The 23908-nt window shown below is 38.0% G+C and overlaps 1 protein-coding gene across 1 annotated transcript in view; it reads left to right on the top strand.

Annotated features, from left to right (window-relative positions):
* Positions 1 to 469: 469 nt before the first annotated feature.
* The window catches only part of DNAAF5 (dynein axonemal assembly factor 5), a 71675-nt gene continuing 48236 nt past the window's right edge, over positions 470 to 23908 (top strand). The window contains exons 1-5 of the mRNA XM_036741353.1: positions 470 to 1134; positions 1221 to 1405; positions 12535 to 12659; positions 13916 to 14034; positions 23100 to 23332. Coding sequence (XP_036597248.1) covers positions 546 to 1134; positions 1221 to 1405; positions 12535 to 12659; positions 13916 to 14034; positions 23100 to 23332 — 1251 coding nt within the window. The 5' untranslated portion in view covers positions 470 to 545. The remainder of the gene's footprint in view (positions 1135 to 1220; positions 1406 to 12534; positions 12660 to 13915; positions 14035 to 23099; positions 23333 to 23908) is intronic.

The following is a 23908-nucleotide window of genomic DNA, read 5'->3' as shown; positions in this document are numbered from 1 at the left end:
TCCCAGGCATGGGGAACAGCTAGGAGGCGGATGTCACTGGACTGAAGCATATGTGAAGAGTCTGGTGAAGCCTATGGACCCCTTGTCGAAAGAATGTTTTTAAATGAATAGCATAAAATGCAGGGGATCACAAAGGAAACCAATCAGATTGAAATAAATGATTTGTTGTCCCCAATTTCACAGCCCTCTCACCCACCGAATCTATCACCCATGAACCCCTTCCTTGCATCCTCATCCCACTCCCGTTAGGAACCCTTGCTTTCGATGAGGAGGTAGCATTTCTGCGGCGTTTTAAGGCTTGTAAAGCACTGCACATGCGCGATCTCCTTTGCTACCACAGCCGCTTTCTATCCCTCCCCCTTCACAGCGAGCTATCTCAGCTCTATGTTCTGTGCTTTTCCAAAGTGAGATCGATAAAGTTTTTTTTGTTCTCGTGTGCATACGTAGAGGTTTTTTTTCCCTCGCCCCTACCCGTAGTGCCGTAATCCGTCCTGCGACTGTCGTAAAAGTTTGGTTTCCCCTTGGTAACGAACAACGCAGAAGTCATGGCGGCGTTGGTGACGGAGGCCCGTGTGCTCGAGGGTCCCGGCGCCCCCGGAGACAGGCGCTCGGCCCAGGAGCTGAGCCAGGCCTTGAGCCGCCTGCTTCCTGGCCTGGAAGCCGAGACCAAGCTGAGCCGGCGCCGGGCCCTGGAGGGCCTCCAGCGGGAGCTCGAAGAGGGGGCCCCGCTGCCTCCAAGCGCCGACTTCCAGGAGCTCTTCGACCGCCTGCTCTTGCCGCGGCTGCTCCGCTGCCTGGGCGACCCGGCCGAGAAGTGCCGGACTCTGGCCGTGCAGCTCCTCCGCCTGGGCCTGAGCCACGGAGCCCGGCCCCAGGACGCGCTGCCGCAGTTCATGCCCGCCCTCACGCAGCGCCTGGCCGGCCCGGGCTCCGGGCAGCCGGTGGAGCCGTGCGAGGAGCTGCGCCTGGCGCTGGTGGAGCTGCTGAGCCTCGTGGTCCGGCTGTGCGGCCGGAGCCTGGCCCCCTACCTGGACGAGATGGTGCGCATCCTGCAGAGGACCATCGTGGACCCCTTCCCCGACGTCAAGAGGGAGAGCTGCAAGCTGGCGGGGGACTACGCGCGGAGCATCCCAGGTACTGGGGAGCCCGGCCTGGCAGGCGACCCCAGAGCAGGTGCAAAGGTTTTCTCTCAAGAGACTTCTCTTTCCTTTTCTCCGCAGATCATTTCCACATGCAGTCGGAATCCCTCATAGCGCCTCTCATGCAAACGATTTCACACCAGCACTCCAAGGTCCGAGTGGCCGTGATTCAGGCCACAGGGCTGGTGATACAGTTCGGTAATGCCAAGTCCGTGGATGATGTTATTTCTCATTTTGCACAGAGGCTGTTTGATGATGTCTCCCAGGTAACTTCCTGCCTGTTTTTTCCTTTCCTTTTTCGAGGCCGCCTTTCTCTTCCCATCAGGACACTTGCTTAGGTGGTGCTAAGAGCTCCCTTTAATGGAAAAGAGGACCCTATTACACTAGTATTGAACTGGACAGTCAGATGGGTCTCTCATTCACAAGATACAGAATGGGCAATAAATTGGAAAAAGATGGAAGATTATTCTTTAGAATCTCTAGGACTGTGTAGAGCAGGCATTCTTAATCTTTTTTATATCGTGGATCCTTTTGACCATCCTCTTTGACAATGGCAGATAATAATTTCTCTTTTTTTGGGGGGAGGGGAGGAACACATTGAGTTTGAGATGCCTGCAGATGCCAGTTTGAAAAGTCCAGTACACAACTGGTAATGTGGAACTGGAGCTCAGGACAGAGACTGGGGGTGGGGACTCATCTGCATAGAAACAGTAATTGAACACCTGGGAACCGATGAGATCATCGAGAGAGAATTTAGAGGAAGAAGAGGACCCAAGAGATCTCTGGTGTATGGGTCTTCCGCCTGCCCCCCCTTGTAGGTGATAACCCCACAAAAGAGACTGAAGAAGCAGTAGCGCAATGAGTCGGAGACCAGAAAAGGGCAGTCCCAGAAGAACCCAGGGAGTAGTAGAGTATCTAGGAGTGGGGGGTGAGGACTGAGAACAGGCCATTGGATTTGGTATTTGGTGTTGTTCAGTTACGTCCTCTACCTCATTTGAGGTTGTCCTAAGAGTGGTTTGACTTTTCTTTCTCCGGCCCATGTTACAGATTGAAGAAACTGAGGCAAATAGGGCTTAGTGACTTGCCCAGGGTTACACACCTAGTAAGTTTCTGAAGCCAGATTTGAACTCAGGAAGATGAGTCTTAGCTGTGAAAAAAGTTAAGCTTCAAGAAGATTGTAGGATCAAGGGAAAGATTTTCAAGGATGAGGATAATTTAGGCATAGTTGTAGGCTGTAGGGAAGGAGCCAGTAGATGAGGAGAGATTGAAAAATAGAATGATTGTGGGGGCGAGCTGTTCAAGGAGATGTGGTGGAATGAAGCAAGGAAAGGGTTGGTCTTGGAGAGGAGTAGGACTAGTTTTTTAGAGACTAGCTCTGAGGATTGGAGAATGGGGTATGGTGTCAAGGTGTTTTGAAATAATAGGGGAAGGAGCCCATGGTAAATGGCCTCTATTTTCTTAATAAAGTAAGAGGTAAGGTCCATAGCAGTTGTGAGAGAAGCTTGAAGAGGGAATAAAAGGATAGGAACAGCTACTCTGAGAAGTGGCCAAGTAGTGAAGAATAGAATTGCCTTGCCTCAGTGAGGGCCCAGTTGGGATTAGATTACATCACTTTGTGGTAGACCCAGTCGGCACAGTGTGTGACATTCTTCAGCACATTGCTTGACAGCCTGTGGGTAAAAGCAGAAGTGGCAGATGGTAGGGATACTCCAAGGCTGGAATTCAGCAAGGCCTGAGCAATGACAAGACCGGAAGGTCCAAGGCTTCAAGGGTAGAGGATGGTGTATACTGAACTGAACTGGCTAACTATAGGGTCAAGATTGGGAAGGGAGGACAGTGAAATCAGAGCAGGGAGAACAGTGAAAGATAAACTAGAAGTCATTACTTTAATTGGAATGCTATAACGTTCAGAAAAAAGTGAGAATAAGATTTGGTACTTGCTTCTTAACATGCATATTGAACCAATTTGGTGGTGGGAGGTTCATTCTTTAGTTTTACTGCCTTAAAACTCTCCCAGATTTTCTTGACAGAAAATACCAAGTCTGAATTTGCAAGAAGGGTAAATCTGTCATTTTTAAAAAGGAATGAGGCTTGCCCTTTCCTTCCTGTCCCTGCTCCATCCCCTCATTTTCATTTCATTATAGGGGAAGGTAAATGCATTAGAGAAAGAATAAAAAACTTTCTATAAACAGTTTTTTGGGCTTGAAAATGTGTGTGTGTATGAGTCTGTGTATGTGTATATATACGGGGGGGGGAGGAGGGAGGGAGAGATCGGAAGGGGAGGGCAAGAGTACATACAACATTGTGGTATTATACTGAAAACTTCAGTAACATAACATAAATGCTAAAAATAAGGATTTCCAAATTGCTTTATGTTATCCACATTGGAATAGATATCAAAGGAGATAAGCTGAAATATGAAAGAACATTCTGGAAAGTATAGTAGGTTCAGGTTGTATAGCATATGAAAGCTACCAGGAGGGAGCAGTATAATGACATATATGGAAATAGTGTTACAAGATGCAGGAACGTAGAGTCTTTGAGGTGACTTTTAGATGAGAACTTAGTTCATGAAACACTTTGGGGCTTACTTTGAATATGTTGATTTAAGGGTATATGGAGAAAATTGAATTTGTTTTGTGGTAAAAAATAAATGGGTTTGTTCCTTATAATTTTTCTCATACGTAATTTAATCAGTTCACAGTAGATAGAATCGAAAGTGATCTTATATTTTTTCCCTGTACATTCAGTCTCTTTATGTTTACACATATCCTAACTTCTCACCTCCCCATTTAACAGATGAGGAAACTGAGGTCTGGGGAGATTAGCTTACCCACTCGAGACAAAGCTCTCCTTTGTTCAGTAAAAATTAGGTACTTCCTTATGACCAGAAATCTGCATGTCTGGAGGAGACACAAAAATAAACAAGATGTGGTCATTACCCTCAGGGAACTTGACTGTTCCTCAGAATACTCCTACAGTTCAGGGAATAAAAGCCTATCAGTAATTTGGTTTTCATAGAACACTGGTACCAAAGTTTCTGTTGTAATATATTATGAACAATTAAAAAGGTATGTGCATATAAGTTGAATTAGCTTAAAGAGGGGGTAAAAAAAAACCCAGGGCAAGCTTAGTAGTTGAAGACTAGATTTTTTTAAAAATAGGAAAAAAGAACATAGATGAAAATGTCAAATAAAAATATAAATAAGATTCAAGGAACCCTTTTTCTCTTAAGTCATGGAAAGAATGAAGGAATCTAAGTGAATGACATGTTTTTGGAAGGCATACTAACTCTCAGACCAACAAGGTTTGTTTAGTAAATTACTTTTCTCATTCCTTTATCACTAGTAGTACCAGTGTAGTATTTCTTTTTTCTTTAGTAATTAAGTCTTCAACACACACACACACACACACACACACACACACACACCCATCCACTAATATTACAGCTGGTTTTATTTTCACCTCTCCTCCTCTGCCTCCTTCTGTCAACCAATTTTTAACATATTTTTATACTCTTAGAAGCATATTTAGATTGGGGGTAGGTGAGTTAGGTTTCATTGCCCTTTTACTGTCTTAACGACATACACACTTTACTACTTTTTAGTGGCAGCATATAGTACATAAAGAAGTGAGATGTATGGAAGACCTGGCTTTAAATCCTTTCTCAGACACTGGCTAGCTATGTTGTTATACTGCCATTGCAATATTCACATCTCCGATAGCGACTAAGAATATGCTGGTGTATTGGATCGAAAAATATAACAGGCTCTCCATAGAGAAAACAGAACCAAAGCATTTATTCAGGCACCGGAAAGCCAAATCCCAATACCAGTAAACCGAATCCATCGTAGCAACAAAGAAGTTCATACACATTGTCACAGCAGGGAGCAACACCATCCCAAAGCCTTCCCATAACAAACACTCAGAATCCTAGCTGTCTGCTTGCCTGCATCTTCTCCCTCCCGCCGCTCTAAGTGCTCTAACCTTCCTGCTCCACAGTCCTGCTCCACTCATTCAGCAAACTTCTCCTACCACATGTGACTTAGGCTTCCACGTGATTTAAGCAGATCACATGGGTCTATTAATGGATGGGAAGATCTTCAAATTAAGCAAAAATACATTAACAATACAGTTATCCTGACCCATAATGAAATATACATCTCACAAAGTTATTGTGAGAGTCAACCAATCAGTCACCAACCGTTTATTAAGTATCTACTGTGCCCTAGGCACTTTGCTTGTACTAAGAATACAGAGACAAAAATTTCACATTCTCTTCCTTGAAGTGGCTTAAGTGATCCCTGTGAAGACAACATGTACATGTGTGTAACTATATACAAAATAATTGCAAGGTCATTTTATGAGAGAAAGCACTAGCATATGGGGAAATCAGAAAGGAAACAGAGGAGTGGAGTGTAAGGTGGAGGTGAAGAGAGTGTATTCTCTGGGTCTGGGGGACAGCCATTGCAAAGACATGCTGAGATGGAGTGCGCTGTGTGTGACAAGTCCAGTCTGGCTGGATTATCGAGTGTACTGTAATTAATTAATGATTAAAAAGGTAGGTTTGAGCTAAGTTTTAAAGCCAAATATAGAAGTTTATGTTTAAGACTAAAGGCAGTAAAGAGCCATCACAGTTTATTGAGTAGGGGAATAACATGGTCAGAACTATACTGTAGGAAAAGGCACTTTAGTAGCCATGTGGACAATGTAGTAGAATGGTACAAGTCTTGAGGCAGGGAGAACAACTAGGAAACAAGAATACAGGGCAGAAGTCAAGTGAGAGGTGAGGAAGGCCTGGCCTGGGGTATTGGTAGTGTGAATAGAGATAAAGGGCTGGTTTTATAACAAAATGTGGTGTAAAGTTGAGTGAGGGAGGAGTTGAGGATAACAGCAAGGTTGTAAAATTGGGTGACTTTAAGGATGTAGATGCCCTTGGCAAAAAATAGGGAAGTTTGGAAAACAGTTGAGTTTGTGGGAAAGATAATAACTTCTCTTTTTGATATTTTAAGCTTGGAATGTCTATGGGGCATCCAGTTTGAATGTCTAGTAGGCAATTGAAGATGTGCCACTAATGAGCAAGACCATGACTGGCTGCAGATACAGATGTAGATAGATTTATAGCTCATATAGTTGATAATTAGACTGTGGGATAATTAAACTCTAGTGCAGGCCCTCATCACATTGCACTTGGGCTTTTGCAATAACCTGCTGCTTGGTCTTCCTTCCACAAGTCTCTTCTCCACTCCATACCATTTTCTACTCAGCTGTCAAAATGATCTTCCTAAAATACAGGTCTGACCATGACATGAATTTAGTAAACTCCACTGGCTCCCTGTCATCAACAGGATCAAATATAAAACCCTCTACTATTCAAAGCCCTCCACTCCCACTTTCCCGTTTATTGTGTGACCCACTGGTTCTAGCTTCCTGGATGTTCCTTTAACAAGACACTGTGTCCACCCACTTTGCGCATTTTAACTGGCAGTCCCCTGTGCCAGGAATGCTCTCACGCTCTCTCATCATCTCCATATCTTGACTTCCCTGGCTTCCTTAAAGTCCCAGCTAAAATTTCAGTTTTCTAGAGGAAGCCTTTCCATATCCTTTTAATTGTACTATAGTGCCTTCCCTTTGTTGATTATTCCCAATTTATTCTGTCTATATCTTGTTTGTACATAGTTGTATGTTGCCTTCCTCATTAAAGTGTAACCTTCTTGAGAACAGGCACTGTCTTTGACTTTGCTTTGTATCTCCGGTTCTTAACATGTTCATCAGAGTTAGAGTAAAGAGAGGAAGAATTGGAGGTGTTTCAAGAGGTTTTAAGATGAAGAGAAGGGGGAAAGGGGAGCTCACAGTAAGTGGTCTCTGTTTTCTCAGTAAAGCATGAGCAGTCCTCAGCTCAACTCCCCCCACAATTTCCAATGTTTAGGGGCAGTCTTGTGGGAAAGATAGGAAGGGATGGGACCAAGGGTACAGATGGAGAAGTTGTCCTTGGTGAGAGGATGGGATGAGAGGCTTGAAAGTAGTGGATCTGGGTTAACCTCGGTAATGATTGGGACAGAGAATCTAGTAGAGAGGAGTAAAAGGACTGCATTGCTTCTGGGAGTCCAATTGAGATTAAACAACATAAATCATAGGGATTGGAAGAGAAAGAGATGAGAATTTTGGCTGTAGGAATGAGTCTGAGATCAGTAGTAGAAGGGGTAGTTAAATACCCTAGTGGCCAAAGCCATTATTGCATTTCCTAAGGTTAAGGATTACTAGGACAAACTCACTAACACTGGAACGGGCTAATTAGTAAAAGGTTGACACACTCCACCTTTTTATCAGCCAAAATTTTGTTAAATGTGTTTTTATTAAAGGAAGATGAAATAATTTTGTTAAAGAAAGATGAAATAATTGAATATAAGATGTACATAAAATATACAGCTTTCTTTTTAAAACAAATTTTTTGGTTCTTTATTAACAGAACCAGACAACGTCTGCAGAGATATGAAAACTGCCCACAAAAGCAACAAGAACTAATACTAATGATTTTAGGAATTCATAACACCATTGTAGATTTTAATCATCTTATCTTCTTGATTGTACTGCTTCTGTTGTTGTCCACACAGATACGTTCTTCCCAAAATTCAATTACAATTACTTTTTAAGTAAGAATGTTTTATTTTGTTTTTCCCTGATCTGGACCAGTTATAACTTAGGGGATTCTTGAACTTTTCTGTTTTCAGTAGGGCGTGTTTCACTTTTCTATAGGTCCTCTATTTTAAAATCTGTAGTGAACATGTTTCAATTACATTGTTTTATATAAATTATGTTTCATTTTAAGTTATTTGACATCTTGTCTGAGCTTGGAAACTAAGCACAATTGGGCCTCATTGGTCCTAGAATGAGTGACCGCCTTGGGGATGCCGAGTATTGTACAGGCTTTGACTTTTTGAGAGTGTGGCAGAAAGCTATCCTGGACCGCTCTTCCTTAGAAGCAGCATATTTCAATGGCTGAAGTACTTAACTTGTGGGCTGGAAGAACTGGGTTCAGAATTCACCCCTGCCACTGACATCTGTGTGACCCTGGGCCAGTCACTGGGAAAACTAGACCTTTGTTTATCTGTAAAATGAAGGAGTTGGACTTGGTAATCTTCAAGGCCCCTTTTGGGCAGCTGAGTAGCACAGTGGATAAAGCACCAGACCTGGAGTCAGGAAAACCTGAGTTCAAATGTGGCCTCCAACTCTTACTAGCTGTGTGACCTTAGGCGAGTCACTTAACCTGTTTGCCTCAGTTTCCTCATCTGCAAAATGAGCTGGAGAAGGAAGTGGCAAACCACTCCAGTATCTTTACCAACAAAACCCCAGATTGGGTCAGGAAGCGTTCAGATCTGAATCTCCAATCAGGCTATGATTTTTGGGGCCAGAATTTATTCTCTAATGCCAGCACAGTGAAGAGTGTTAGAGTCTTGTGGTAGCGATGAAGAAAAAAGTGAGGGCATTTAGTGGCCAGAATAGCACGTAGAACCCCTGTTCTCTGAAACTGACTGAAAACAAGAAGATACCCTGCAGTGATTCAGACGCCAAACCCCAACTTGAATCCACTGCTGGTAGACCCTGTATAAATGGACTTTACTTATAATATGAAGCTAGAAAAAGAGAATAAAGGACAAAAAAGAGTGATGTGCAACTGCTTTGAGATTCTCAGAAGATGAGATAGTGCGTAAATAGGGCACCTTTTTTAGGTAGAAGGCTGCTTTTCTAAGTCAGAAGGATCATCAAAATGGCTGTGTTGTAATAGTCTTAAAATGGAAACTTATTGCTGCTGTACAAAGAAGGGTTACACTGATCTATACTTTTTATTATTGCTTATGTAAAGCAGATACTAGACATGTCCACTACATTTGTAAATCATAACTTATATTTGGAAGAAGGGGAAAGTTGCCCAAAAAAAGAAAGATGTTGCTAGTTCCTTAGCAGTAACACCTGACAAGACAGAAGCTGCTTTGCCAATTTTCTGTATGTGTGTTTGAATTCATTATAAAAAATTTAAGGGGCAGCTAGGTGGTTCAGTGAGTAGAGCACTGGCCTTGGAGTCAGGAGGACCTGAGTTCAAATCCAGCCTCAGACACTTGACACTCTTACAGCTGTGTGACCTTGGGCAAGTCACTTAACCCCAATTGCCCTGCTTTCCCCCCTCAAAAAAAAGAAATTTAAAATTAAATTTGACAAATTTTCAGGATGTTGTGTTGGTAGTATTTTGGCATTTTATGAATCTTTATAAAGAGGTTTTGGTTAGGCTGATTTGGCCTGCTGTAAAATATTTAGGCTCTAAGGAACACAAAGTTCATAAACTTGAAGAGCCACTAAATTGATTGATCATTATAAAGGGAAAGGAAGAGAATAAGCATTTATAGAGCACCTACCATGTGCCAGGCACCTTGCTAAACACTTTTTAACAAATACCTCATTTGATCCTCACAAGGACACTGCAAGGCAGGTGCTATCCTCATTTTACAGTTGGGGAAACTAAGGCAAACATATTCAGTAACTTGGCCAGGGTCCCTCAACTACTAAGTGTCTGAGGCTGGATTTAAACTTGAGTCTTTCTTACACTAGGCCCAGCTCTCTATCCAGTGCTCTGCAAGCTGCCTCTAAAGTTACTCACTTACAGGTGCTATGTATAAGTACCTTACCAAAATAGGATGGCGTTTAAAAAAAACAGATTGATTCTTGCTCCTTACTAAGTGGTGGATGTTGGGCAAGTTACATGGCTTCTCTGAGCCTCAGTCCCTCATCCCTGAAATGAGAGCTTTGGATTAGACAACCTAGGGTCCCTTCTAACCCTAATGATTTTGTGATTTTAGAACCATGTACTTGGTGAACATATTGGTCATGAATTTACTATATTCATATCAGCAAAGGAGAATGTTAGCACGGACTGTTGACTAGACTGTGAGAACAGCCTTATTTACATAGAACTGAATATTTTAATGATATGGTTACAATAGAATTCTAGTTATATTTGGACTTCTTTCTTTCAGAATGATTTTTGTCAAAAAGAAGCACTGAAATAGTAATTCATTTTCATGTACATGTCATTAATCTGCTTTTTACCTTTTGTATCTCTTGCCCCGACCCCATTTTAGGGCTTGGGATATATGCGTAGATATTGTAAGTAACATGAAAGGTTAAGTAGATAATTTTCTGTTTTGAGTCACTCTCTACTCAGTTAAGTTTTCAGGGTTTTTTTTTTAACTGAAATGTTTTCTATTGAATAAGACTGTTACCTGGCAAAAATAAATTACCTTTTCACTAAGTTAAATTTGTAAGATTCTTCTTACACTTGCACGCTGGTAAGAAGTAGATAGAAAAGATTGGCTAGGCTCTCATTAAGGGAGAGAGGGGAGGCCAAATACCTAAAATCTTCTTCCTTCCACCCCTTTTTTTTTCCCTTCCTAGCTATTTCAGTTCATAAAGTGAGAAATTTAAAATTTACTCTTTACAAATAGTTCCATTCTTTCTTGTTTCTAGATGTGAATGCCCATTGTATATGTCCTGATTATCTTGCCCCTGGACAGCTGTGCCAGATGTCACAATTAAAGTAGAGGCTGAAACAGAGCACCAAAACTTGTTCTAGCAAGTTTATATGGTATTCTTGAATATTGGCCTCAAGGAGGATCTTGGGTTTGTTTTTTTTTTTTTTATCATAAAACTCTCTAAAGAACATATTTAAACCCTGCCAGATTGGCACAGCATAAGTCTCTAATTATTCTTCTGAATGCCTTTGCTGTCATATTCATGAAGGTACCGTACATTCTTACATATGTTTTGGCACTACCTGGTTGGATTTGGGATTTTTTCTTTTTTTTTTTTGGCATGCAGTCATTGACTGACAGACTTTCTAGTATTATAAGCAAATAGAACTTTGTTTGCATCTTGTCTTGAATAACATTGTAAGATAATATATAAGTAATTGCATTTTAGCTTTATTCAATTCCAACAATTCTATTGTATCACTGTGTCTCTATGACCTACCTACTGTTGTGTGTAAAAATGAAATTAAAAGTATAATTTGTAACAATTATGTAATTAGATTATAGAGTTAGAATCTAGTCAGAGCCATTTTGGATTCCTTTTGGTTTTCGTCAAGATATATGCATTCTTTCCACTGAGAAAAATGCTTTTTTAAAAAGATTTTATTGATATTAAAAAAAACAAACCCATTGCTGTTTCTTCCCAATGATCCTCTCCACTTAGGAGCCTATTCTATAACATAGTAGTACAAAAGCAAAACAAATTAATGCATAGAATTGTGTACATTATGTGCTTCATTCTATTCCCAGAGTTTGCTTTTTCTACTAAGAGGAGGAAAGTATATTTCACCATCGTTTCTGTGGAATCAAAATTAGTCACTGCATAAATGACAATAATTTCAGTGCTTTTGGGTTTTATTTTCCTTTATGTTATTTTGGTCATTATGAAACATTTTTTGCTTAGAGTTTTCCTTCTGTTTTAATTCCTGTGTCATTTCTGTTTTTTCATTGTATGACTTTAGGAGGAATTTAACTATGGTACCAAAGACTAGGAGAACTTGATAGCTACTTGTTTTGCCACTAGGAAGCAAGTTCTTTGAGGTCAAAGACTATTCATTTTTGTCTTTGTCTCTCCACTGCTTAGTCTAGTGCTTGGTATGTAGTAGGAACATGTGTTGTGAACCTTTTCAGGTGCTACATTTTAAAACAGGTACTTGAATAGACTTTGTTACATTTTCAGAAACACTGACCTCATAGGCCTCACTTCTTAAAGCCCAAGTTAAACCTTGGTTGTAGGGAGCAAGCCATTCTGAGGTATTATTAAATATGATGGTACTCCTAGGAGATGAAAAATTTAACAGTACCTAACTGCCTACTTGCTTTATAGTAAGGGACCTAAATGTTTGTTGGGGTTTTTTAGGCTTAAACACAATCAAAACAAATATTTAGTTAGTAGTTTTTTGGAACGAATAAATAATCAGTAAGCATTTATTAAGGGCCTACTGTCTACCAAGCACTGGTTATTGTTAGCTGTGAAATTCACCTTCCCACATGATCAAGAATCTGAGCTGTTCTATTTACTTGATCTTTTTTTTCTCATTAGAACTGACCACATAAAAAGTAGAAGACTTATGAATGTGATTAAAGAACCAGAAGTCTTTACATGGGGGTGGGGAAGGTTTACATTTGCCAGTACTACATTTTAGGGTGTTCAGATTAGCATTCTGGTGTACTAATTGTTGCTAAAATTCATGGTCAGGACTATTGGGAGGGATTGTTTATAAGGGAGTGACTAAATATTTTTAAAAATAATTATATAAAATTTACTTTGCATATTCTTTTTGCAAAGTAATAAAACTCTTATTTTCTTTTAGGTTCGACATGCTGTGACTTCTGTTGTTGGAAACTGGCTGTTACATTTGAGAGACAGATATTCATTCTTTCATAAGCTAATTCCTTTGTTATTAAGCAGCTTTGATGATGAAATACCCGAAGTCAAGTAAGTAGGATATAATATTGAAATTTAATATAAAAATATCATTTTTCTTAATTAAAAAAATTTGTTGCTATATTTTATGCCTCCTTCCCCCGCCCAGCTCCCCCCCCCATCTCCTGCCCCAGCAGTTCCCTGAAATGAGAGAGAGAGAGAGAGAGAGAATGACAGAATTAGCTAATACATCAGCCAGGATATGTAGTATTCCATGTTTATAGTACCCTACTTCTTCAAGAATGAAGGAAGGAGTATAGAATGCCTTTGTTTTCAGTGTGGTTTTTGGAAGTGAATTTAAGCCAACCTATAAAACTCTTAATTATAAGTAAGTAATTTTTGCTGTTGGAAGTATTATTTTCTGGTGTTTGCCAGTTTTCTTCCTAAAATTTCTAAAATTTTAATTTTTCTGAATTCTGGCTACCAGTCTTTTTGAACTTAGCTAGGCTGGTACTCAGATGACAAACACATAGCCTGGGTCCATAATTGGAATCCTTGCAGTTCTGTAGGTACCTGCCAGTGCTTGGGGTACACTGGCTTAGCCTTTGAGAACTCAGTGTATGTACACATACACACATATATGTACATAGAGTTATGTTTTATATATAATGTCATATATATTTTTTAAAGTTTCCATTTCTATACATAATTTAAAGCAAATTATGTATACTTTATATGTATGTAATGTTATATATATTTTTAAGATTGCAGTTTCTGTGTGTATATGTGTGTGTATATATATATATGTGTGTGTGTGTGTATTTGTGTGTGTGTGTGTGTGTGTGTGTGTGTGTGTGTGTATACACATACAGAAACTAAAACTTTAAAAATAATTTATAAGTATGCCTTTGCTCCAGGTTCACCTATAAGAGATTCCAACTGGTTTGTTGTATTTCAACTGTTATAAAATTAGGTCGATTATAAAATTTCTGTAACTTCATTCTTTCAGCATGTACTGTAAAAATATCAGGCAGATATGAACTTTACATCTTGATTGCGCTTCTGGTGCAAGGATATTGAGGAAGGAATCAATTCTTGGGTTTCCACTCATCTGTGGTAAAAAATTCAGTTATCTTTCAGTGTTATGGAAAAGCTTGTAGTTTTCTTACTAAGGCATATAAGCACAGGCTATCCAAATAACATTCATTCAGACTGATTTAATTTAAATCAGTAAGAATTGATTTTCATACTTCCCTACACTACCCTTTCCTATCATGAACATGTACTTGATTTTTTTTTTATTGCTTTTCTTCCTTTTTGTGTTGTAGGGAATTGGCTGTCAGCCTCTGGGAAAAGATAGGTCTACAGTGGCAAAAAGAAAATGAAGATGATCTGAAGGATAAGCTTGACTTTGCTTCTCCTCCACCATCCCATTACCCTAAAGGAGGTGAGTGTGATGAAACAGTAATTAGCCAAATTTCCAAAAGGCAATCCCAAATTAGTAGTGATCTTCTTTGACTCACAAGTGGGGGAAGGGAATAAATATTTATATGGTGCCTAGTATTTATCAGGCCCTGCTCTAAGTGCTTTACAAATATTATCTCATCTGATCCTCACAACAACCCTTCACGATAAGTGCTTTTGTTATCCCTGTCTTACAGATGAGGAAACTGAGGCAAATGGGGTTTAAGTGACTTGCTCAGAGTCACATAACTAGTAAGTGTCTGAGGCTGTATTTGGCATCGGGTCTTCTTGACTCCAGGCACAGTATTTTATCTTTTTTTTTTTTTTTGGAGGGGGAAGGCAGGGCAACACAGCTAGTAAGTGTGTCAAGTGTCTGAGGCCAAATTTGAACTCAGGTCCTCCTGACTCCAGGGCTGGTGCTCTCCTCACTGTGCCACCTAGCTGCCCCCACAGTATTTTATCTACTGCCCCACCTAGCTGTCCCAATATAGGCAGACAATATGGCAGATCATTATTTGTACAGGAAAGGAATTCTGAAATTGAAGGAAGGTCCTTCAGGGACTAAAACTAGATCACAGTCTGAGTTTAATTTGGAAGGCAGTATTATGTATCAGCATCTTAAAAGAATTGTTCTTTCTTTTGTCAAATTGAAAATCTTGCTCATCTTATAGAAACGATTATATACCGTATCAGCCAAGTAGATTTTCATACCATTTGGATAAAAGGCAATAGAACCATCAATCTGGAGTTAAGGAGAAAAATGATTTATTTGTCCCAAAGAAGTTCAAGAATGCTGCCTTTCAATCAATCTTAATGTCTTTTTTTTTTTTTGCCTCTTTTGTTTTAGACATGGCAGTTCTGGTTCAGGTGATATGCTTTATCACAAATGATCATAAATCACAAATGATTCTTTACAGCAGATTTCTTGGGAATTCCTAACGCTCATATCTTTTCTGATACTTCTTAAGTTAGGTGTTAGGGAAATATTTATAGTAGATATCTATATGAAGATAACCCTTAAGCCACAAGTCAGATGATGCTCTTATATTTCATGATATACCTGTGTCTTTGGCTAGATTCTAAGATTAATTACCCCCCTGTTTCTCTCTTTAAGTTTTTGGCTTGTTAATAGATTATGAAAATATATTATTTACTTTTTCATTGTAATTGAATACTGTGTTGCTTAAAATAAAATAATAATATATGCATTGGCAAAGACAAAAAATAAATACACATTGCAGCTTGAATCAAACAAGTATATAGTGAATGTGTGAGAGATTTACAAGAAAATAATTTAATATAGCACTTCTCTCACTTGACTCTCTGATGTTAAAGTGATCTTGAAGATCAAATCTTTGCCCTCAAGGATAGGGTTGCCAAACTGAAATAGAGCATTAAAATAAATTATAGTCTTTTGTATAATGTCTGATGATAGATTTACTATCAAACTTCCTCCTTACCAGAATCATTGTATCAAATAATGTTTTTTTCTTTCTATCATTAGGTCTTGTACTTGTAGCTCAGCCTAAAAATACTATGATAAAGAGTAGTAAATCTAGTGTAAAATAAGTGTGCGTGTTTTAGAAGGCATGAATCAGAATTGTACCTTTAATATTTCAAGGAGTAGTGATTTCATCCATATGGACACTCCTTCCACCAATGCAGACAGCAACCCCTCTCTGACATAGTTTATAGTTTTTCAGAGTAACTCTAACCTTAAAGTTCATCACCCAACCTGGTGGTTATCCTCTCCAAATTTGGACAGACTGGATTACAAACATGCAAAGTCCACCACCACATCTCTATTTAAAACCTGCTATGGTTTGAGCTTCTGTCGCAGAATCTTTTTTGAACCCCAGGGTACTGATGCATTACAGTAACATATTAGAATGGGACTTTGTTAAAGGAAGAGACTTAAAAGGTTAAGGAAATTAGGATCAGTAATTTTTTATACTGGTTTACAAAATGGATTTGAAAAGGAATTCTTCCCTTTAAAAAAAAGGTATCAAAATTTGTACAAAAATGTAAAGAATACTTATGCTTATTTTAAAAGTTATTTCCTCTTCCCCATAAAGGGACTTCTGAGGTTTTTTCCCCCCTTCAAACCCTGGTAATCTTTTTTCTCTCTACTTGTTATTTAGAATTAACATTTGTATTAGTTAGCAATGGTGTAGTAGCCATTTGGTTGTATGTAGTGTGACAGAATTGCATCTTTGTTTTGAGTATTGTTAGGTGATTTAAAACCTTATAGTTGGGTCAGATAAGACTAATTCTTTGCAGAATATACTATTCTGTAACACCTTTCTTCAGATTCTTAATGCTGTAGTTTCATTATCCCTATACTTCTGAATTTGCCTACTAAACCAATCAACAAATGTTTGAGTGCCTTCCATGTGAAAGTAGCTATGCTAGTAGCTTGCCACAAGTGTGGGAATTGGGATAAATCAAATCTGTAAAAATTGATGTGTTTGGATTGGATCAGTATTTTGTAGCATAGCTCATACTGCAGACTGCTGTACAGTGTCTAAATTTTCTACCATGGATCATTTCAAATACAGTGGCTTTCAGCAGTTCAAAGGTTTGTCCCAGAGCTGTCTGAGATACCAGGTTGTGGAATTCAGTGGTGATAACATGGCTGGAAGTTTGCTCAAGAGCTCCTACCCAGACTTGGAGAGCATAAGATGTGAAGGAATCAAGGTTTTGTTTTTTGTTTTTTTAAATTTCTAGGCTTAAAGAAGTAAGGACCTTTTGGTGATAAAAGTTTCGTGAGCTACTAAGTTGTTACATATCAACAGTTGGGAAAGTGACTGCTCATCGTTAGTTGGTCACTGCTCAATTTGAAGATCTTTATGATCCCTCCTAGCTCTAATGATCTGTGAGGCTTTTGTTGTTGTTCAGTCCTTTCAGTTACGTTTGACTCTGTGTGACCCCATTTGGGGTTTTCTTGGCAAAGATACTGGGGTGGTTTGCCATTTCCTTCTCCACTTCATTTTACAGATGAGGAAACTGAGGCAAACAGGGTGAAGTGACTTGCTCAGAGTCACACAGCTAGTAAGTGTCTGAGGCCAGATTTGAACTCAGGAAGATGAGTCTTCCTGACTCCAGGCCCAGCACTCTATACACTGTTGTACCTAGCTGCTTCTAAGGCTGCCACCTTATAAGTAAGGAAATACTTGAGGAGAGTTTCATATCTTTTTCTCAACAGGAATGCAGATAATTGTTTAAAAAGAATAAAATATCTTTCCCCAATGAAACAAACCAGACTAAAAAGTTAATTTTGTTAGATCCTCTTTCAGAGTCTGACAGGAATATAAGTTCTTCTAGTCAGAGCATGAAGTAAAAACGGTTGGAAACAGAAGGAATGTTTATAACCAGTAATTTGAAAAAATTAGTTATCCATGCCATGGTTGAATGTAATTGGGACTAACATTTTCTTGGAGCAATATGTTTGTTCCAACTATGACTTCACCATTGAATTGAGATAATTTAGTTTCTCTACACAACACCCTTTTTCTCTATCCATTTGTTAGTGTTTGCAAGTACAATAGTGACCTTATCTTTACTGCTTTGTATGAGCAATTAAAAAATAAAATCACCCACTGTAAAGTGTTTTTAGCCATAACAATGTTAGGTTATGTTTTTTTTTTTAAAGGTGATTTTAACACTTAGGAACCTTTGCTTCAGTTCTCACAAAATCTAAACTTTATTAGATTTTCAACATTTTCTCCTGGAATTAGTTTTCTGTTCTCAGGCTACATTTTTAAATCTAATTTTTCATGACTACCTGTTCTTTACAGTATCCCAAATCTATATTGACAAGCTTATAGAAATGAACTTTAAGTCACTGTTAATAAACTTTGTGCTTATATATAATTAGTAGCCTTTCAAATGAAGGTGTGGAAGGTATGTCCAGATCAGAAGTTTAGACAATGTTAGAATTATAATTTTGGTTATTTTAAAGAAAGTAAGAGGTGCAAAGCACAACAACCAAATCTGTTGACCACAGTTGTTTCCAGGTAGCTCCTTAAAACTGCAAGTTTCCTATTATATGTTATGCTGATGTTTTTCAAACATTAAAGCCACAGTGAGCCCTTGAAAAGATTAGAAGAGGGTCATTTATGGTCTTCAAGACAGTATTTACCAAAACATGATGCTCTTAGACTGCAAAAGAGCAAGTTCACGCTTGACATGTATCTGACAATCACATTCAGGAATCCCCAGCAGCAAGATTACTTTGTGACAGTGCGTTTCCGGAGTCCTCCTTTGAAATTATTTTTCTGTTAAAATTGTTTTCCTTTGCAATGCTTGAGTGAAAGGGGAAGCACTTCTTCATAATGATGAGTGACCTGCCAGGTCTGTTTCATGTAAGAGAATAGATCGAATTGTTACTTTTATTCTCTTTGGGATACAAGTAGAATCCCCTTTTAATGCATGTCTTTCATTTCTTTATAATGGGATTTTGTGTAGTTTCACTCATTGACTGACAACCTAGACTACCACTACTTTTTTGAGGTGTATTAATTCCAGTTTTGGAAAGGAGAAAGGTTTGAACACAAGGTGTGATATATCTTAAAAATTGCAGACAGCAAAGGAGATTGAGAGGAAGCTTTACATAGACTTCCAAGTGCTATTGACTGCTATTGAGTCTTGGCCACTGAGTTAGATTGGAGGTATTAATGAGGATAAAGACTGTCTCCCACCCCTAACTTGACCTCTTGAATGATTTCCTGTTGCTGTGTCTCCCTGAAGACATTTAATTCATATGCCCTTGCTTTCAAACACTTCCTTTAACCCCTTACTCTTCTGCCCACTTGTTAGTGGTTGCAAGTGTGAAAAGACCTTATATGTGGAAATGGTAGTTTTAAAAAATTACTCACAATATACAGTGCTTCTATGCATAACAATGTTGGGCTATGTTTAAAAAAACTGATTTCAGTGCTGAGGTCCCTTTTTCTCAGGTCTCACAATATCACTGATTTCTGATGACTTTTCTGGTAGGCATATCAAGGAGGAACAAAACTGTGAAAGAATCATGGAGGTATTAAAGTGTCTTATCTTTATTTACAAAACTGAGTCTTAATAGCCTTCAACTTTAAACATTACTAAATTGAATTAATGTTGGTGTTCTTCAGAACGATACTAATTCTGTAACGAAGTAGATAGAAAGTAACAGATTACTTGAAAACTTACCACCATAAAACTTTACAGTAGCTGATCAGGTTGCATTAATATTCAATACAGCTTAGACAATGTTATACACATAAGAGGTGCTGAATAAATACTGGTTATTTGGATAACTGTAATAAAGCTTCAGTTTATCTGAAAAATACTAGTTGTCTATAAGAAGAAAATTATTTTCTCAGCTATGAAAATTAAATAACAGTACAATTATCCCACTAAACTGTTTGACATAAAGAAGTTTTTTAAAGCTTAGGAATGTATTATTGTCTTAAGATATTAAGTGAAAAGGTATAGAGCGGGATGGAACAGGAGTGATAGGGAGTTAGTTCCACAGCAACAATGTTGTAAATGGTCACTTGACCAGATAATGTTGTAGCAAGGTTTTGTGACTTTAAGATGGTTTTTGTTGTTGTTCATTTATTTCAGTCATGTCTGACTTTGAGACCCCATTTGGGGTTCTCTTGGCAAAGATACTGGAGTGGTTTGCCATTTTCTCTACCTCATTTTACAGTTGTGGAAATTGATGCAAATAGAATTACCATATTTCCCCATGTATAAGACGCTCCCATAAGACGCACCTTAATTTTGGCGCCCGAAATTTGAAAAAAAATGTATTACGTAAAGTTATTCTGCTCATAGCTTTCAGGCATCTTTTGGGCAAGTCTGGTGTGTGTACGCATGCTTAGTCCATTTGTTTCATGAACCTGAAGCACCAATTGTGTCCTCCTTAGAAATCAGTAACTTCTTTTTCATCAGCAAGTCTTCTTGCCTCATGCTGAACCATCTTTGTGGACACAGGAATTCCAATTGCCCTTTGCTCTTCGATCCCTATCTTCAATTCCCTCTCTAAATTAGGCCATTTTGCTGACTTGCCTCTCATGGCCTTCTTCTGCCTTGGCATTTTGAGTACGGTTTCTTCTTCCTGTAGCCAGTCTTGGACTGTTTTCTCAGTGGGAGGAGGACCAAACTTACATTCAGCAGCACGATTTCCATTCACTTTTGCAAACTGGATCAAATTTAACTTGAATTGAGCACTGTACAGAAATCTTTTCTGAGCCATTTCTGGGCAGAATGTGGCAAAACATAACCAAATGCAAAACAATGAGCACAAAGACAACAAGCGTAAAGACAACAAATGTGAAAAAGTGGGAAATGCAAGTAAAAAAATTTACAACCACTGTATAAGATGCACCTAGTTTTTAGACCCCAAATTTTTCAGGGGGAAAAAGGTGTGTCTTATTCATGGGGGAACAGGGTAACTGACCTGCCCAGGGCCCAGTCCTGGCACTCTCTTCATTGTGCCACCTAGCTGCTAAGATGGTTTTTGGTTACACTGTATATAGTTGATGTATTGAAGAATGAATACCGGACTGGTTGACCTTATTTAGGTATTTGTATACAACACATTTTGGAAGAATTGTTTGAAGTATTTTGATAATCTCTTGAATTTCTGATTTTACAGTTGTTAACTATGTCTGTAACCACATATTGTCCCTATTTTACGGTTAGAGAAATTGAGGCATAGAGAAAGAATTCTTCCTTATGACTTTAATTTGGCCAAATTTTGTGGTGGTTTTGTGAAGAGAAAAAGCAGGAACAGGGAATAGATAACTAAATTCACTTTTGCTTTTTCCCTAAGCCAAAATTTGAACTTTAATGTTCAGGAGTGAGAGATAATACTATTTTATTGCTTATTAATGATGTTTTCTTCTCCCGCCTATTAGGTCTTAATTTATAGTTAAAATGTAAACTTTGACATGACTACTACCTTTTGATTCTTTTTTGAATATCTCCTTTTCCACCTTTGGGCCTCCATCGTGTTTCATATCTAGCGATGAATTTGTAACATCAATAATTTCTCCTCCTTATCGTGCACTTTCAGAAGTTAAACTGTTAACCATTTTATTTTGGTTCTGTAGTAAAAATGAACCATAGGAGTTCGCTTTATAAATATCTGCATCACTCTTATCTCTTGTTACTTAAGGTTGAATAAATCTTTTAATGTAATTGTCAGTTGTATTACTTAAAAGCTTAGCCAGTGCCATTGTTCCCTTTGTACAGTTTTGCAGACTTTTGCCTGCTTAAATTGTCTTTTTCCTTGCATTTTCCTTCCTAAAGTACTGCAATTATGTTTTCAAAGAAAAGATTAATAGGTGATTGCTGAGCTTTCTGGGCACCTGACCTGGTAGTTTTGGACTCTAGTCCTAAGAAGTTAATAATTGCTTTAGACCTGGGGGTAAATTCATGTTGTTTACCTTTCCTGCCAAATTGCATCCGATTTTTTTTTTTTTTAGCTACTATGTAATAATGAAAAAGCCTGAACTTAAGGTTCTTTTTTTTCCACAATTTTAAATGCAAACGATAAAGCCTGATTCTCTTTCAAACTGAAATAAATTCAGCTTCTCTCCTTTATATCATGGACCCCAAAAGATTTTGGTCCACTGTCTTTTCCTACTTAAAAACTAATGAACTCAACACCACAACCACCTTGTGCTTTGATCTCCCAATGACAACCTTTGCAAGTCAGTAGGAAAGTGAAGACTGATGAGTGTTCCCTGCCAACAGAACAATTGAATGACTTTCCATTGAGAGCAACCACAATCATTGCCTTAGGATACAGGTGCAGACAGTTTATTGTAGAAAGAGAGAAAAAATCTTTGACAGTAGTTAGCTAGAGGGATAAAATGTCTGAATTCAAACATCTGAAATGGAGGAACTGTTGAAAGGGAATGGTCAAAAAGAATATATTTTTTTTTAATTTATGCCTCTGGTCAATAGGATTCTACTCCATATTTATCTTTGTAAAAGGGTTATTTTTTTTAGATGACCTTTTACCATCTATTGTTACTTCTTGTAATTCTAAATGGTTTTCTCCCACAAATTGAAGTTGGAGATGAATTACTATATTAGATATTTTATAATTTTTTATATAAATTTTGTAGCTCCAACACTGTACTTAAGGTATAAATGTGAGTATATGCCTGTGCATACAGGCATACATTTACTAAGGCAGACAGTTTGGAACAGGTGAAGGAGGGATGAAAGAGGTTGCATTCAGTCAAACTGGTTATCAAAACAGCCACTTTTGTAAACTTTTAAAAACTTCAGTCTGCTGTTTTTCAAACTTTTTTGTTATGTAAGCACAGCCTGAGATCACCTGTTCTGCAAAGGCAAATTGTAGATTAAAAAAAATAGCAATAAATTAATTTTAACAGTTAATAAGATGTGAATCATTCTGAAGGAATTCCTAACTTATGGTAAGGATAAGTAGTAAAAGGACAAAAGTAGGAAATGGGGAAAATCATTAGTAAATACTATTTCTTAAGAGAACATACTCTTTAAATCTTAATGCTTTATTGTTTTAGTTACCATTTTTGAAAATGTTGGGTTTTTTACAACCTGAAAAGAAAACCTGGATGTTCATCACCACATTAGTTAAGATGTCTTTATAATCTTCCCTAAAATCATCAGGAAAAATTTGCACATATTCATCTTGAAGCAAAGTTTGTTCTTTTGACTTAGTATAATTAATTTTAAGGAAACCCATGGAAGAGGACACAGAAGTTAAAACAAAATTTTTCTTCTTTGCATCATCTGCATTGGTTTTTCGTTATCCTGCTTATGTACATATCTATCCATGTTTCTTAAAGTTGTAACTTTTCTTTATTATCAATCAACAAGTATTTAATAAGATTTTGCTATATGCCAGGCACTGTGTGAGGTGTTAGAAGAAGATGATTAAGGAAGAAGTGGTATTGCCTATAAATCTAATCTCATATATTATAAATATTACAGATTATTTCATTGTTTTTCCTGAATTTAGTATATAGATGAGGTTTTTTAAATTGTTTTTTTTTTCCCCTCTAGTGATTCGTCCAGTATTGGGATGCCGGGAACTTGTTTTCAGAAACCTTTCTAAAATTCTCCCAGCCATCTGTAATGATATAACAGACTGGGTTGTAGGAAATAGAGTAAAATCAGCTCAGCTTCTGGCTGTCTTGTTACTGCATGCAGAAGATCACATTACCCAGCACTTAGAAATAGTGCTCAGAACCCTTTACCAGGCTTGCTCAGATGATGAAAAGTCTGTGGTTAACAATGTAAGTTAAATTTTTTTATCGTATACTTTTCCTTAAGCATAAAAGTAAGTTTGGTCCCTCTAAACAATCAATTTTTAGAATGCTATTATTTAGGCTTTTATTTTAGCTATCTACTAATATAAAGACAATTCATACACACACATGCATGGAATTATTCTTTGTTTTTTTAAGACAACATTTACTGGCAGTGATTACAAACTAATTATCTGATAAGACCAATCTATATCCTTCTACATAGAATTTAAGAAGACAATGAAGATTAACTCAAAGTATGTCACAGGTTCACAGTGAAAATTAGCTTAAAGTATATCACAACGATTATTTTTCCTCCCTTTTCCTGTCCTTTTGACAATTTCATTGGTGATTTTGTGAGTGTGTAAGATAGAAGTGAACCCCAAGTGAGTCACTTTTCCTTCTTTTTTTAAGATTATTTATTTTTAGTTTTCAACATTCATTTCCACAAGATTTTGAGTTACAAATTTTCTCCCCATCTCTCCCCTCCACTCCACCCCAAGATAGCATGTATTCTGATTGCCCCTTCCCCAGTCTGCCCTCCCTTCTATCATCCCCCACCCC

Source organism: Trichosurus vulpecula, chromosome 1, assembly GCF_011100635.1.
Source record: "Trichosurus vulpecula isolate mTriVul1 chromosome 1, mTriVul1.pri, whole genome shotgun sequence".
NCBI classification, from domain to species: Eukaryota; Metazoa; Chordata; class Mammalia; order Diprotodontia; family Phalangeridae; genus Trichosurus; species Trichosurus vulpecula.
Note: the sequence above shows the minus strand (reverse complement) of the source record. Positions and strands in the feature narration are given on the sequence as shown.